This window comes from Amborella trichopoda, chromosome 11, assembly GCF_054954075.1.
Source record: "Amborella trichopoda isolate Santa Cruz 75 chromosome 11, AtrichopodaSantaCruz75HAP2 v2.0, whole genome shotgun sequence".
Taxonomy (NCBI): Eukaryota; Viridiplantae; Streptophyta; class Magnoliopsida; order Amborellales; family Amborellaceae; genus Amborella; species Amborella trichopoda.
Window position 1 is genome coordinate 10512362 of NC_142346.1, and position 17692 is coordinate 10530053.

General features: G+C 36.7%; 1 protein-coding gene and 1 long non-coding RNA gene across 10 annotated transcripts in view; one reads left to right on the top strand and one right to left on the bottom strand.

The window, feature by feature from the left end:
- LOC18444477 (uncharacterized) overlaps positions 1–17692 on the top strand; it is a 42942-nt gene that overhangs the window by 16498 nt on the left and 8752 nt on the right. For 2 of the 9 annotated variants that reach the window (XM_020673705.2, XM_088852082.1), the window contains one exon: positions 10906–11277. The exons of 5 other annotated variants lie outside the window; for them this stretch is intronic. In XM_020673705.2, the coding sequence (XP_020529364.1) occupies positions 10906–10946 (41 nt within the window). In that variant the 3' untranslated portion in view covers positions 10947–11277. Of the gene's footprint in view, positions 1–10905; positions 11278–13516; positions 13770–17692 lie in introns of those variants that run through there. 2 more of the 9 variants (XM_088852086.1, XM_020673709.2) reach the window with 2 other exon arrangements.
- Positions 12190–13283, bottom strand: LOC148779739 (uncharacterized). The gene is made up of 2 exons (XR_016044573.1): positions 12992–13283; positions 12190–12709 (listed from the first exon to the last, which is right to left on the bottom strand). It is a non-coding gene; the product is annotated as an uncharacterized LOC148779739 (long non-coding RNA).

Genomic DNA, 17692 nt, shown 5'->3' on the forward strand with positions numbered 1-17692 from the left:
ATTCATGTAGCCGATCCCAATTAATTGGGATAAGGCTTTGATGATGATGATGATGCTTAGTGGTCCTAAATATGCATGCAAACCACATGCAATAAACTAGTAGTGAATAACAAAAGGTTACCCAAATTACATGCTTGATTTCTTAGACACAAAGTTTTGAAAAAACTTTGATCAGGATTGGGAATTGCAAATCGGATTGGGTTTGGCAGGGGACCTATCCAATTCCTTCACGAAACTGGGAGTTGGTCCAATTTGGTAGGAATCGCCTAGTTTTGTTAGAGAACCAGACAATTATGTTAGAAGAATCGGCAATCCCGGTCAAAAAATGGGCGGTTCCCGTGTAGTTTAAGTTTTTAATATTTTCTATTTTTAATATTTTATATCTTTTGACTGGTGAATTGGCCTATCTAGATTGACGCCTATTCGAATCGATTCGCTGGAGCATTGATCCGAGACCCGATTCTAGGTCTTTAAACACTACTTAGACATGACAGATTTAGTTCTCTAGACTTAGACATGACAGATTTAGTACTCTAGATGGAAGTATGACTATGGGAACTCTTGTAAAGAGCCATTAATCACTTGGATAGTCCATTGGAATTCCTTGTTCCCACCTCTCCGAAACTTGACATTTTATGTAAAAAATAGGTCCTTATTCGTTGTTGACGAAACGGCCCATTGCTTGTCTCAAATACGACCTTTTCCCTTAAAGATTGTGGTTAGTTAAAATACACAGATCAGAAAACTAGTCCATAGAGATTATGCGAAGATGTGCCCTTGTAGAAGTGCCTTGAGTATCTCGAATTTGTCTTGGAGACTGACAATCAAGGGCAGTTTTAAGTGAGTTCAGTGTATAAAATCATCACAAGATGTGGATGTGGTACTGGGAATTAGGTATAAATTCAGTGTGTAAAATTCTCAGAAGATGGGAATGTGGTGCTGGGAAATTTGGTAACCTGAAAAGCACAGGCAATTTCATGCCCCCAATAAAACACTTGTTTTCTCATGGCTAGCAGCGTAGACATCTCAACACTAGATCCCTTGTTTGCAAAAGGGAGGGATGAAACTGTAAATTGCCAACTTTTTACATTGTTCATTTGATATGGTATTAGGTCTTTTGTGTTATAACTCTTTATGACATAACTTGGGTGCAAGCTGCCTTAGTTGACCTCTTGTTTTTACTTGGTTTTCTCAACCAGTACCCAAGTTGTGCTCGTTATCATGATTCTTGATGTTGCACGTAAACCTTAAGGCTCCTGTGGCTAGAAAGGAACAGTAGAATATTCAAGGATAAAAGAAGGTTAGAATCCTTGAAAGGTAAGATAGAAGCCACATTAATATCTTGGACACAGTTTAGGAAAGAATTTTTGGGTTATACCATGTCATATTTCCACTCACAATTTTAATAGAGTTGCGGGAACAAGCCTACAAAGAAATAAGGCATCGTGAAGCTCAATTTTGATGTGGTTCTAGGGGCAATCTAGGTTCTGTTGGTATGGGGGCCTTGTGATTGACCAAGAAGGAGGTATAGTTTTCAGTTGCTCAGGACCTCTCCTAGGCTGTACTCCGATTTGTTGAAGCGGAACTTCTACAAGGCCTTAGATTGGTCACAATTGTCAGCTGAGGGAGAATCAAGCATTGTACAATGGAGCAGTGGCAGAGCATCATGTCTATTGCACCTAAAGAATACATTTAACAATAAGGGGACAAGTGAGCTAGAGGTGCAATTCGATCACTGGTAGGCGGACAATTAGGGAGGCTGGTGCATTGGCTAGGGACAGGGCTTCAACATCTTCTCTGGTCAAAATTTTGAATTTTGGATTTCTTAGTCTAATGTACATAGGCTCAATTTTCCAAATGGAAAGGAATGCATATACTTGTAATTCAAATTAACTTAATGAAATTAAAGTTGCAGATTGAAAGAAAATTGAGATTGGTAAATATCATTGAAATGCTCAAACCACTTGAAAAATCCCTTGAGTGGTCAGACCAATCAATTTTTTTCCCAAGTGTTCCTTTTAGCAATATCAATAGGGTACATCCTAAACAATTTCATTAAAAATTTCTAAAATGCCCCTATTTAGGGCTTGGAATCCTTGATAGGTAGAGCTTATTGGGTAATTTAACCCCACTTAAGTAAGTTGTCTGGGCCAAATGATTTATACGCCATTGATTGTTTTGGGTTTTTGAATTTAGAACATGTTTTTTTATTGTAGTCCCGTGCTCCAGGTTTGGTTTCGAACAAGTAAGGGTATTTATGTCATGTGCATCGAGTTGAGTGGCTTGAACCAAATGACAAAACCACCCTATTTGTTCTGAGTTCCAAATTTGGGACGTGGTTTTTCATTAAATTCACATGCTCCGAATTAGATTTGGATCAAGAAGGGATATTTAGAGAATTTGGCTCTACTTGTGTAATGGGTCAAGTCAGATATTAAATACCCTTGCTTGTTTAAGATTTCATATCGAGGACATTGGATATTCGTTAAAAAGCAGTTGATGAGGTACTTGAGTGAAATTATGTAATTACAATAACCACTTTATTGATATATTTGATGAGTTGACCTCCTCAACGATATTTTGAGATTATTTGACCATTTTTTGATATTTTTCCCCATGATTTTGGGTTTTTAGTTTTGTCTTATTTATAAAATAAGAATAAAGTGATTGATCATTAATTCCTCCTCAAAATAGACGAACTTTGTTACATTGGTTAATCAAAAAATAATCTGTTTATCCGTAGAATTCCTAACATAAAATCTTTTGGTGCATTCTTGTTTAAATTGCCCTTTCCATCGTAGAGATGGATTTTGAAGGTAATCTTTTCATAGGTCAATGATCTCAAACACCACGATTATGAATATGAGAGAATTGGATATAAGCACTAAAAAATAAATTGTTTTAAATGAAGTAAAATTGAGAGATTGAAGAAGATGTCGTACATAGAATTAGAGCTGGGTGGGCGAAATGGAGATGTGCATCCGGAATTTTATTTGATCGCTGATACTAATGAAGTTGAAGGGTAAGTTCTATAGGACAACTGTGAGACCAGCTTTGCTCTATGAGGTGGAATGTTAGGCGGTTAAAAATAATATATCTATAGTAGCGGGGATGAGGATGTTGAGATGGATGAGTGCTAAGGCAAAAAAGGATACAATTCAAAATGAATAAATTTGAGAAAATTTAGGTGTGATACCAATAGGCGATAAGATGAGAGAGACTAGACTTAGGTGTGTTGGTCATATTTGACGTAAAGCCAGTACAACACCTGTTAGGAGGTGCAATTTAGTTAAAGTGGAAGGCTCCAAAAGGGCAAGGGGTAGGCCCAAAAAGACATGGTTGGAAGTAGTGAGAAAAGATATGGGGACTTATGGCCTTACTGAAGGTATTACCTTTAATAGAGCATAATGGCAGACCAAAATTCGTGTAGCCGACCCCAATTAGTTGGAAAAACGCTTTGACAATGATGATGAACTAAACTAAATAGTTCAAAAATCTAATGAATACAATTTAAACTCTGTTTTCTTTCTTAAAAATTTATAATCAAGGTGGTTGATATCATTGACCTAGATTATCTACCGCTGAAATTTTAGATCAAACATCGATCTCTAAGCTGGAGTGGACTTTTGTAAGTGGTTAACCCAATGGACGCCTTCCAAAGAAAATTGAAGAAAGACCATACTGCATTCTAAATGGTAGCATTGTGGGCTAAAATTTTGCATTAATGCAAGTGATTTCAGTTTAACATATCCACATTTATTGTGCTCAACCCAGGACATTAAGGCTTTTACGTTGGGTAGTAATTGTTCTTTTACCCTTAATGGATGAATTGAAATTCTCTTAGTCCAAAATGATTTATTGAAACAATATGAGGGCTATGACTGTTAAAACTGTCACATAGATTATAAAGTAGCACGTATGTGCTTTCATGGGAGCATGTTGTGCATCTATTCCCTCACACAAAACACCAATTTGGGAAGATTTTTTTAGTCTAAAAATTTAGGAACCTCATATACTAAATGATTATTTTAAAAGAAATATTTGGATTTTGAGTTTTGCAACACTTAGATCTAACCCTTTATTCAATCTGAATTCAAGTCCTCTAAAAATTAGTTTTTTTTAGTACATAAGAGAGTTTATTTCTGAATTGTAGAGTTAATTTCTGAATTGTTCTTTTTATTGAGGTTAATCTATAGGTTGCAGACCAAAAAATTTGAGATGTAAACAATATCCCTAGCACTTGTTTTGCCCGAGGGAGTAAATGGATATTATACTCCCCGAGGGAGTAGGAAATCTTTTAGGTAAATGAATTCTATGTATAGAGAGAACATGTGAAGTAGATTTAAAGAAATCTCGCCTTTTGTTTTATCTTATCATTGTGGTCACTTAATTCGATTTGTTATCTTAAGCGGGTCATAACTACACTACTAAGATTTGACCTTAACTTTCCCTAATTGGAATAGAAGATTCCCTAGTATTAATGTAGTAGTGGAATCTCAAACATAATAGTTTATTTATTTTTTAAATGTTCTCAAACATAATAATTTTGCAATGGAAAAATTCAAATTTCTTATTTAAAACCAGTGGTTTAAAAAACGGATCAGTGCCCTGGATCGGGCACCCCAAAACCCATTTGGATCGGCGTTTCGGATCGGGAATCGGTCGAATTGATCGGATTCGACCTTAAAAAAAATTCAAAAAAAATATGAAAAATCATTATTAATGTTGTTTTTTAGGAATCCAATAAGAAATGAGGGTACTACATTAATAACTTTTATTTTTTTGCATCAATATGCGAATATTTAGATGTTTGTTCCCTGTATAAAGATTCTCATCAAACATTTATTAAAACCTAACTAAATACAATATTATACATTGAAATTAGAATTATTGGTTTGTATTTTATTATTTTATCGCCATTTTACTATACAAATAAGAATAAATTTGAAATTTGTCTTATAATATCATCTAATTTAAAAAATCTAATTTACAACTATAACAAAAAATACTACATTGCATAATTTATAATATAAATAAATTAATAAATAAAATATAAGATTTGATTATCATTGTAATTAGTATAATTATTAATTACAATATTATGATAAACGTGATTCAAAAAACAAGGGTATGACCCTCACAAATAGATAAGTCTAATGTATAATAATTAGTGTTGATAGAAATATAGAATCCATACCCTCACAAATAAATAAATCTAATGTATAATAATTAGTGTTGATAGAAATATAGAATTTAGTAACATAAATTTGCAATCATCTTTTAATAAAATTAGGAAAAGAAATCAAGAAATTCATATTTGCAATGTGGGATAATTGATAAAGCTACTTGAAATAAATTCTTAAGTGGTGTGAGCTAGTGCTATTTTTCTCTCCTAAAATATCCCATAAACTAATATTTTTTATAATGTTCAATAAACCAGTATTAGTATTATTTTTTGTTTTTTTAATATCCAATGAGCTAGTACTACTTTTTTTAATCCCAATTAGCTAATAGCCTAATAGTATTAGTTTATTTTTTTTTGGATAAGTAAATTTAAATTTTTTCGGTGAAGGATAGGGGTGGTGGGCCCTTTCAACCAATTAGTATTTTTAATAAGTTTCCTCATTTTTTTTTCTCTTACATTTTTTAAAAAAATCGCTATAAATTTCTTAAAATAGTGTTCTTTTAGTTTCTAAACGAAATTAGAAGTGATGAATTATGTACTTTCATTATTTTATAAAAATAGGTACATACTGAGATGTTGTTTTCCTACCTGGATGTCTGTATAATTATTAATTGTAATATAGTATTATAATATTATATCAAAACAATTTAAAAATATTAGAAAACATTTCTATATTATAAGATTAAAAAAATTAATTTCCCACATAAATTAGTATCAGATCAAAGTATCAAACGTTTATTTATTCGTTTTACTCATCCAAAATTATTACAACCTAACTAACTATAATAATATATATTGAAATTGAAGTTGTTGGTTTATAAATTTATATTTTATAATTATTTTACTATGAAAATAAAAATATAAAATGTCTTATAATATCATCTAATTTAAAAAATCTTATTTACAATTATAAGAAAACATATATTACAAAAAATTTATAATATAAATAAAGTAATAAATAAAATACAAGATTTGGTTATTAATAAATTAAAGAAATTCATATTTGCAATATGGGATAATTGATAAAGCAACTTGAAATAAATTCTAAAGTGGTGTGAGTTAGTGTTATTTTTCTCTCTTAAAATATCTTCTAAAGTAATATATTTTTTAATATTCAATAAACTAGTATTAGTATTATTTTTTTGCTTTTTTTAATATCCTATGAAGTAGTACTAATTTTTTAATCCCAATTAACTGATTAATTAATTATTAATCATATAATGAAGTAATCCCATGAGATAATAGCCTAATGGAATTTTTATGTTTTTTTTGGGTAAGTAAATTTAAATCTTTTTGGTGAAAGATAGGGGTGGTGGGCACCTAATTATTATTTTTAATAATATTTTTCTTTTTTTTATCGTATAATTTAATTGCCACCATCGACGTAAACCTTCTTATTCATGACGCGCCCTTCCCTAATAGTACACCACTACACCCACGTAATATACAAATGATTTATCCCTTGGTTATGCACCAATGGTGTGGGAAGAATAATACACCGAATTGATGGGGAGTTATTCTTGGAAGTTCATTGAGAATGAATTGTCCCACATCGAAGGGATGTGGGAAGAAAAGGGTATATACCCAAGATGATAAGTATTCGGTTGAGGGCCACGTGTAAGTGGGCTTATGCAGTTGAGGATTTAATTCGTGGCCACATGGTCGGCGTGTAAAATTCAAATTTTTAATAGAAAAACGTTACTGACGAGTCAGATCCGGCGATCCATGACATCATTTGGTGACTCATGGCCTCATCAAGGCGATTCTAGGTAGAGAATCGTCCGAATCCAGTTTTTCTACACGATCCGGAACGGGCTGGGCGATACCCGATTCGGATCGCCCAATTCCGGATCGGTTCTCCGATTTTTAAAACACCGTTTAAAACGATAATGGGTTGAGGACCGAAGATTAATCTTTTTTTTTTTTTTTTTGAACTTTAACAAAATTTTAGTAAGAAAATGAAATAGATTACATCAGTGGATAAAAGAAAAAGAAAAGCACAGAGTTACGAAGGAAGATGAGAGGGCATATATAGAAATAATATGGCCTTGGCAAGATGCCATTCTCAAAAGGTATAGAGCAAAGATTCTAATCAGCTCTTGTAGCTTTAGATAGTTTGTTTGCTTCTTGGTTGTGCTCTATGGACATGATTAAAAATAACCTCCCTTCTTAGTAAACCATACAAGACTTCATCTATAATAGAGCTCCATTGCCATGGTGTTTGCTAAGGGGATCTGCACCAGTTGATTGTCTTCACTGAATCTCCTTCGACTACAATCCTCGAGTGGCTTGGATCCATATTGATAATACCAAATTTTAAGGGCCCATAGCTCTGCCTCATTGATCCCATATCTATGCAATCGACCTTGGTCGACCTTGGTATGTCCAAAGGACGTTGCCATTATTATCACTCAATAGTCGACCATACCCTGCAATCTGCTCTTCACCTCGCACACGACCATCAATATTCAATTTGACCCATGATTTTGGTGATAGCCTCTATAGAGGGGATCATGTATAACTGTATTAGAGAACAACAATTCTTTGAAATTTTGAACGAGGCGCTCCTTTGGAAAGTCAATGAAAGCCGGTTGTACTTGTGCCCGTTGTGTGTAGATAGATGTGATTACTGGACAAACTTGACATCTGTCTCTGGCTTTCCCTTCAAACACTCTGTTATTTCTTTCCTTCCATAAGTTCCCTATTCCTACTGCAAAGAACATCCTTCACAAAAGGGACCAGCCTGTTCCAATAGGCTCGTGACATCCTTGGGGAGGATCCCCTGCCATTGACTTTTTGAAGACCCAATCCCAAAGTTCTCTTGTGAATGGGCAATGAATGAAAATAAGATAATTGTTTCTTCATTGGACTTGCAGAATAAGCAAACATTCGTAATTATTATTCCGCATCTTTGGAGCTAGTCTACCAGGGTTATATTTATGGATTGCTAGGTTGAATTGTACAAATCAATCCCCTGAGATTTATCTATATAAAGATTTAACAGAGAAAGTCCCATTAGGCTCTAAATCCCAAATGATCTTGCCAACGATTTCTTGAGCAGTGGAAGAAACCTAGACCATTGCCATTAGAGAGGTATACCAGTTTTCCACTACCTGGCTAACTCTATGGACATCCAGAAAAACATTCCAAATGGCCCTATCTGCCTCTCCCCTAACCATGTCTTTGACAAGGGCCTTTTTCTCTCTAGCTCTTTGATATAGTTCTGGAAATTGAACTTTTAGCATGTAACTACCAAGCCACTTGGTGTTCCAGAACCCTATTTTTCTCGCATCTCTTGTGACGACCCAAAATTTTTGAAACTGATAAATAATAATTATTAATTAATAATAATGATAAATAATAATAATAAAATACAAACAATAGTTTCATATTCTTGTCACGTGGACCACTTACATAGTGTGGTCCAAAAGGACCACTCTTTCTTTTTGCCTCTTTTAGTTGGCATTGAGGGACTTCTCTTTTACTCCCCATTGACGTGGCAGCTTATTGTTCATATATGTGGGCTTTTTGACACATCTACCATCTGTGTATGTTGTATAAGAAGCCATCTTCCATTTATCAGTCTTTTCAATCTTTTCTTGCCCCGAAAATGCTGGTGGTGCAAATCCCTTAAATCATTCAATCATTCCACCATCTATAAAATCTGGGGCAGGGACAGCCGGGGCTGGCATACAATCCTTCATAACTTTAGTCATGGCCTCAAGCACGTAAAACTTTTCCGAAAGCCTCAGTGTTCTCATTACTCTTGCTCGAATTGCTAATACAAGTTCTGGACATCTTAACTTGAAGCAAGAACACCCAAACTCTAGTTGCTAGTTTATCCCTATACAATTTAAGGGTCCTCTTAAGATTCTAGGCCAAGAATCCTATCCTGGTGCTCTGATACCATAATTGTCACACCCCAAGTTTATAACACTAAAATCCCTGAGATGTGACAATTTATTAAAGGAACAAAACAAATTCTAAATTATTTTACTTTTTCAATTAATTTCAAATTTTTAAATCTCCACAACATCAATCACGTGTATTCAGCCATATGGTCACCTCAAGCATTCGAGGCCATGACTCAAGTTATGAAGGATTGAATGCCAGCCCCGGTTGTCCTTGCCCCAGATTATGTAGATGGTGGAATGATTGAATGATTTAAGGGATTTGCACCACCAGCATTCTCGGTGCAAGGAAAGATTGAAAAGGTTGATAAATGGAACATGATTTCATATACTGCGTACACATAGATGGTGGATGTGTAAAAAAGACGACATATATGGACAATAAATTGTCACGTCAATGGGTAGTAAAAGAGAAGTCCCTCCACGCTAACTAAAAGAGGCAAAAAGAAAGAGTAGTTCTTTTGGACCACACTATGTAAGTGATCCACGTGACAAGAATATGAAATTATTGTTTGTATTTTATTATTATAATTTATCATTATTATTATATTATTATTTTTCAGTTTCAAAATTTTGGATCGTCACATCTCCAATCAACATTCTAGTACATTTAATAATTAGAGCTACGACGAAATTAATTCTTTTTCATACCATTGAGACCAGAGCATTTCAGGCTAGCTGTTTTGCGATGAATCCTCTTTGGTCTTGTCCATATTTCCCAATGACTATCTCACCCTATAGCTGGCCATTGTGATTGCCAAGTCTTCATCACCATTTAGTAAGAAGTGCATTATTTAATGCATTAAGTCTCTGGATTCCGAAGCCACCTTCTCTTTTGGTAGGCACACGTGGTCCATTTTACTAGGTAGAACTTTTTGTGATTTTGGGATCCACACAATAAGAAGTTCCTCATCATTGCATCTATCCTTTTATTATTAAAGCAGGGGCTCTAAAATGGGATTAGTAAATGGGGAGGTTGGATAGTGTGGAGGACTGTATAAGAGTAATGCACCCACCAAATGAGATGTATCTTGATCTCTATCCATCCAGTATATACTGAGATCTATGTATTATCGGATCCACCAGTCCCTGGGGAGTCTACCATCATAAAGATGTATGCTCAGATATTTAATGGGCAATTGGGCAATGATTGAACCCCATATTCTAGCCACTCCACCCAGTCATTTAACTCCCTATCTGCACAATCAATATCCACAAATGTAGTTTTGTTCATGGTGACTCTGGCCTCTTAACACTAATTCATAGCATTTAAGAAAAAACTGAATATTTTGGATTTGCTCCTTGGTTGCTTGAGCAAGGAGTAGTGTGTCATCAGCATATTGTAGGTGGGACAAAATTGGGCCATTTGGATATGCATGTAGTCCCGAGATGAGGCCACTCTATTACCCCTTTCAACATTTTGCTAAAAGATTCCGCAAAGAGAAAGGGGATAAGGGATCACCCTGACGAATACCCCTTTTTGTTTTGAAGCAGCCACAAGCCTTGTTGTTGATGATGTTGATAATCATAGAGAAGTGCACCAAAAATAAACACCCCATGATCTATTTTCTCCACCTTGATGCAAAACCCATTAATTCTCACTGAACTCTAGCATAGGCCTCGTTAAGGTCATTTTTTAGTAGGATGCCACTTTTGCCCAAGAATCTCGTAGTGTGGATAACTTCCTTGCAATTAGAAATCCCGTCCATGATTTGTCTATCTTTTATGGAAGCTGTTTGTGGTCCTTTCACAACCTCATTTAGCACATTCCTGAGTCTGTTTACTAACACCTTTGCCAATATTTTATAGGTGTCCGAAAGCAGGCTAATAGGTCTCATGTCCTGCAATGAAGCCGAGTTTTGTTTTTTGGGAATTAAGGCAATGAAGGTGGAGTTTAAGGCTTTATTGACTATCCCATTGTTGTAAATTGTTGGAACCAATCCATGAAGTTATATTTGACAGACTCCCATAATTCTTGAAAAATGCAATTAGGAAGCCATCTGGCCCTAGTGCTTTATGTCTAGGCAAGCCAAAAACTGTTGTTTTGATTTCCTCCATGGTGAATTGTGCTTCCAATTCCACAACTGAGTTTTCAAAGTGTCTATTAAAGGGGAGGTTGTCTATTGACATTGGCAATCTAGGCCCCGAAATGAAGGCTTTATGAAATAACTAAATTATGGCGATCCATTCCATTTTTGTCTTTTGGTTCCTCACCTGGTATAATTAACTAAAAATATTTATTCTTCTTCTAGAATTTTCTTTTGCATGGAAGTAATTGGTATTATTGTCTTCTTTGATCCATTTAGATCTAGATCTTTGAAACCAAAAGATCTCTTCCATTCTAATTAGATCATCTAACAGCCTTCAAACATTCTCTTGTATTCTTCTGTTCTTCATTCAATCCCTCAATTATTTTGTTCCATCTGATTGAGCTCTTTAATGGTATTAGAGGTGTTTGCAATATTTCTAGCCACATCCCCAAATTTAGTCCTTCCTCATTGCTTTAACCATTGTTTGAGAGTTTATAGTTTTCTGCTTTTTTGGTACCCTGCCCATCCATTTGAATGAGTGTTATTCCGAAGTCCAAACAACCAGAGCCTCCTCCCTCAGACTACATTCTCCCAACCACATTAATTCAAAACGAAATGGGGATGGTCCAAAAACATATCCTTCGGTGTCCAATAAAATGGGAGCATGATCAGATGCTAGGAGGCGGAGTTAAAATCACTGCTTTTGGAAAATTAGCCTCCCATCCATTCGTTACAAGAAATCGATCCAATTTAGACATTTGGGGACATTTGCAAAATTATTAGTCCATGTATAGAATGCTCCCACCATATTGAAATCCATTAAGCCATTCATATTGATGAAATTATCAAATGCGACCATGTAATTTGTTAAACGTGTTGTCGTTAATGATTTATGTGGTCCTTTTGTTTGATTAAAATCCCTAGCCCCACTCCATGGCACATTTGATGTCACTATAATATCAGTTAAAGCATAAAAAAAGAGTTCTTATCCACTGGAGCATTGGGCCCATACACATACGACGAGCACCAAGAAAAGGCCCAGGATCAACAAGCAAAACAAGAATACATCTAAAAGAAAGTTAAAAATCAAACCACTAGAGCAGATGGGTCCCAAACAGTGGAAAGGCCTCCAGGAGGCCATCAAAAGCATAAAAACAAAAGCCAACCGAGCTAAAGCCCAAAAAAGACCTAATTAGAGGGATCTCAGGGGAAGCTAGATTTGTTTCTTGAATAATGATTTGCGGCTTATGAGTTCGCACCATTTTCTACAAAATTCTTCTTTTTCTAAGGTTCCCTAACCCTCTAAAATTCCAGAATAGCAGCACCATTTTCTACAAAATTCTTCTTTTTCTAAGGTTCCCTAACCCTCTAAAATTCCAAAATAGCAGCTTGTGGGAGAGAGGTCTTCATCAGAGGAGTCCAATGACTCTGGGATGAGGATTGGAGGAGCATAGGGAATAATGGCCAAAAGTAGTCCCCTGGCTATGTGTTCCTCGTTTGCCGCCATCGATGGTGTGTTGAGGTCAATTTGCCCTGGCCATTGCTTTTCTCCCATTGGGATAACGACATTTTCACGGTGTCCACTGGTAGGGCAGGGACCAAAGCGGGGTTACAACAGATGACAAGTCGGTAATTGGATTTAAAGATCATGACCCTTTTGGGAGTCATGTTAGGTTCTTTAGGGTTAGAGTGGAAAGCAAACGTTCTTTGTGAGACAGAGAAAGTTAGACCATACAAAAAGAACCAGAGGAGCGTGATCATCCCCTGGTTGTTGCCTCCATATAAGGACTTTCCATTTGCATGTAAAGGCATGAGATGGCAGGTTGTATCTCTTGGGAAAGAAGCGGCGTGGGGGGAAAGCTTACCTTTTTGATGTCCTGACTATCCGCCTTCTCGGTCAATCTTACCGCATCCACCGACTTCAAGTGCTTCATGGATTGCAGAGATCATCAGTCTCCATCACCGCAAGTTGGGTTGGGTGGACGACCAACTTTAAACTAGACGAAGCCGCCTTTTCAGAGTGCACACGTCTGATGCATGGGGACGCAATAAGGGTGGTCTCCAAGGAGTCAGCTTTATATGGTCTTTGAGAAGAGGGCATGCCTATTGCCCAATTGAACGGCCGGGATTTCGAATGGTTGAGATTGTGTCTTCATCATATGGGTAGCCGTTGCAAGAGAGGTATCTGTAGTGTTTGAATTTGAACTTAAGCTGCCAAGCCCCTTCCGTCCAGAACCAGTGGCAAGCTGAAAGCTAATCTCCTTCTCCATGCTTGCCTCTAAGTTGCTTTTTTTTCTTTTTTGTTTTGACCATTTTGAATAATATTCCTCTCTTTTTGGATACCACCCTCCATTGCTACTCAGAATTCTCCACTGGTTTTTTGCAATTAGTGGCAAGTTGAGCAACTGATTCCATGGAGTTTGGAGTGGTTGGGATGATAGTGGCTGAGGTCTCCTCCTTAACAATCGAAACGTGATAATAATCTTCAAGGACTTTAAGGATGAGAGTTAGAGATCTTCTTACCTGGCGTTATCTGAACTTTTATCCTCAATTTGCTCAATGCTTGTCCAACAGAAGTGAACCAGTCCACCTCTATCTGTTTGCTACATTCCAGTGCTAAAGTGATAAAAACTTCTTTAGTCCATGCATGTATGGGATTCCTTCTATGCTCGGCCACATAGCAGGCATATGTATTAGAAATGGGTTTGCTTTAAGAGACCACCATTCGAGACACAGCAGGACCCCTTTGAATCTTTTGTTTGCAAAATCAAATCGGCATGGTTAACCGGACATGGGCCTAGAAGCACTTTAACCGGCCTAATCGGTAAACCGGCCGATTCAACTGCTCTAACCAGGTAAGTCCCAGGCCGTCAAAAAAGTTTAAAAAAAAATTAAAAAAATACAAAAAGAAAATCTACTACAATATAAAAAGCATATAAAGAATGATTAAAACAAAACACATTCAAATGAATTTGAAAATTAATGAAAAAATGGATTTTAACCCATTTTATATTTTTCAAGGGCTATTTTTAAAGTTTTCTAAAAAAGATGGGAAAATATAAAAGTGAGCCTTAATGACCAAATTTTTTTTTAATCTTTACCATAATGTAAAGAATATTTAAAAATGCATTGCAAATCAAATTTCTTATTTTTTAGAATTTAAATACATTTTTTTTTTTTAGATACCGGTTTATCACCTTAACCACCCAAAACCGAAACCAGACACTGGCCGGTTCCAATCTAACCGGCAGGTTAGCAGTTAGATCGGGCAATTTTGGGAGCCATAAATGCTGCTCGAAGATACGTCTAGCATCTTCTTCTCTACCAAAGATAACTAGGATATGGTCTGCTTCTCTACCAAAGATAACTAGGATATGGTCTGCTTCTCTACCAAAGATAACTAGGATATGGTCTGCTGGTACTGTTCTTCACGCCAAACTACAGCCCCACGTCTTGATAGCCCGGTCCCTTAACATGCTAAGGTCTCTGATAGGAGGGCTAAACGAGCAAACTAAAACTTTCGTGAGTATCGGCCTCCAAGTTTCAACACATTTATCTTCCAGCTCAATGACCTTGACTCCCTCCATATTCTTAACAATGTTGAAAGGTCTTCTGCCTCGATGGGAGGCTGTAGCACAACTCCTGGCAACTCATTATGACCGTTCCTATTTTGGAAAGAGTTCTCATACTTCTCCTCCCTAGTGGTTCTTTCTCTTTGTCACCCACAAGAACCTCATTCCAACTCTTACTCATACGACTTTGGTCCCTTCTCCTGTCTCCACCTCGTGCTACATGCCGATGGCTCCATCTCGAAGAGCTTCCCACTGAGTAGTTCAGTCCAAATCTCACCCTCTCTTTCTTTATTTTTATAGAAGTTCCACTATTATATTAAAACTAAAATGATATGACAATAGTCTCAAAAAGGAGAGAACCCCTTTTGGCAAGAGAATCAGTCAGAACATTAGCTTCCCGATAGACATGTGCAAAAGCGAAGAAGAAGTGACTAGAGAGGTCCAGGATCAGAATCTGTAAAAGCAAAAATCTGAACTCCCAAGGCAACTTCTGCTCTTTTTTACACTAGTTAATGACATTCAAGGATTCACCTTCTAAGATGCAATAAGGCCCCAAGTTTCTCACTACAAAGATACGCAAGACATAAAACAATGCATACAGTTCGGCAAAATTAGCAGTATGCACCCCAAGAGGACTTGCATACGTAAAAATAACATTCCCCAGCCAATCCCTAAGCAGACCACCAAATCCCGCTGGACTCGGATTCCCTAACGAATTGCCATCAAAATTAAGCTTAAAGACCTCGAAGATTGGGGCCACCCATCTTCCTTTAGGTCTGCACTTTAGGAAACCCAGCTGGAACTTTTTTTAAAAATTTCTCCTAACATCCACTTCCGATATATCTTGACCAACTTTGGTAACCGAAAGTTATAGCCAAATTGCATGCAACATTCTTCTTCAAAATTTTCTCAAAAGGCAAGCAAATCCCGTCAAACACTCCTCTATTTCTCTCTTCCCGAATTTCCCATAAAATTATGCCTCTAGTGATTTGCCAAATTATAAGCCCAATCCAAGGTAAATCAAGCGTCATATTTTGCAAAATACCTTCAACTTTTGGTGGCATTACCATCGCAATCCCAAGCTGTTCAAAGAACCATCTCCAAATGCAATAAGTAAAAGGACAGTGAAGAAAAAGATGATCTCCACATTCCCCATCCTGCTTACACATAAGACAAACATTTGGCAATATTTCCCCTCTCTTGATGAGATTATCTACCGTTAAGATATTGTTTTGAACAGCCAACCATAAAAAGCGTTGCACCTTAAGAGGCAAAGGCCACTTCCAAATGATGGCAGTTTCAGGCATAGACCATTGCCATCTATCATGGAAAAGCAACTGGTACATAGGCTTAACCGAATATTCTCCATTTTTATCTCTCTCTCAAACGACCTCATCAACGGCATTATGAGGGATATACACATCCTCCAGTAATCTAAGTAAACCAGAAAGTTCAGAAAAGAAAGGATCGGGAATCCTATTATAAGGGAGGTTGATATTCCAAATAATATGTTCACCCCTATGCTCATAGTAATAAGAGAATTGCATTGGGGTTACCCATTCTTTTGGAAGACCAAAGGAAAGACTTGTTTCAGTGGAGAATCCCCCACCCACTTGTGATGCCTAAAGGAAATATTGTTGTCGTTGCCTAAGGTCCACTGAATGTCTCTATGAATAAGAGCTTTATAAGAATGAATCGACCTTCAACATGAGGACATTCCCCTAACCCCATTTCTTGCACCAACCCACATACCAAAGCTATATGTACCATACTTCGAGGCAATGACTTTGTACCACATATGATCTTTGAAATTTAAACTCCTCCACCACCATTTACAGAGCAAGGCTTGGTTACAGCTTTAATTTTTCTAATTCCGAGTCCCCCCCTTTGGGTGTGCACACCCAATCCCATCGAAAAAGATGGAATTTTCTCGTCTCCGCAGTTGACCCCCAAAGAAAGTTCCTCATCAACAATTCAATTTTCCTAGCCACAGAAGAAGGGATCTGTAAGATTGACATCTGATATATTAGTAAATTCAATAGGCAAGCCTTAATCAGAGTAATCCTCCCCCCCCCCCCCCCCCCCCCCATCAAAGGTGAGATATTTAAACTTCCACATATCAAGCTTCACTTGGATTCGTTGAAGAATTTTATCCCAAACCACAATTGGGAGTGGGCCATCCGAGATTGGCATCCCTAAATACGTGATTGGGAACTTCTCCACCTTGCACCCCAACACATGTGCCACTGTCCCAATCACATCATCACTACAATTTAAACCGACAATTGTTTTCCCAAAATTAACCTTTGGACCTAAGGCAATTGCACAACATCTTAACAAAGTAGCAATATTGCTAACCTGAGTAATCTGAGCTTCACAAAATAAGAATATATCATCAGCATATTGCAAATGGGACACACAAGGTCCCCCACTAGGCAACTGAAAGCCCGAGAAATATCCACTCCTTGCAACATTAGACAACATTACACTGAAGCATTCAACATAAATATGAAGATGAAAGGAGAGAGAGGGTCACCTTGATAAAGACCCCGAGAAGCCTTAAAGAACCCAATCTGACTTCCTTTATACAAGATAGAAAAATGAGCTGAAGATAAATAGCTATAAATCCATTGTCTCTATTTATCACTAAAACCCATGTTTTTCATTATCTCTAACAGAATACTCCACTCCACTATGTCATAAGCCTTTTCCATATCAAGTTTAATAATCACCCCAGGACTTCCACAAAGGATTTGTGAATGAATACACTCCCGTGCAATCGTAACACTATAAGAAATCAACCTATCCTTGATGAAAGCATATTGAGGACCATAAATAATAAGCGATAGAACCACCTTTAAACGTTCAGTTCAGACTTTAGCCACTATTTTGTAGAGGCTCGTCAAAAGGCTAATTGGTCTGATGTCTCCCAAATTAGCTATCACTGACTTTTTAGGAATCAAGGCAATGAAGGCAGAGCACTCCTTTAAAAAG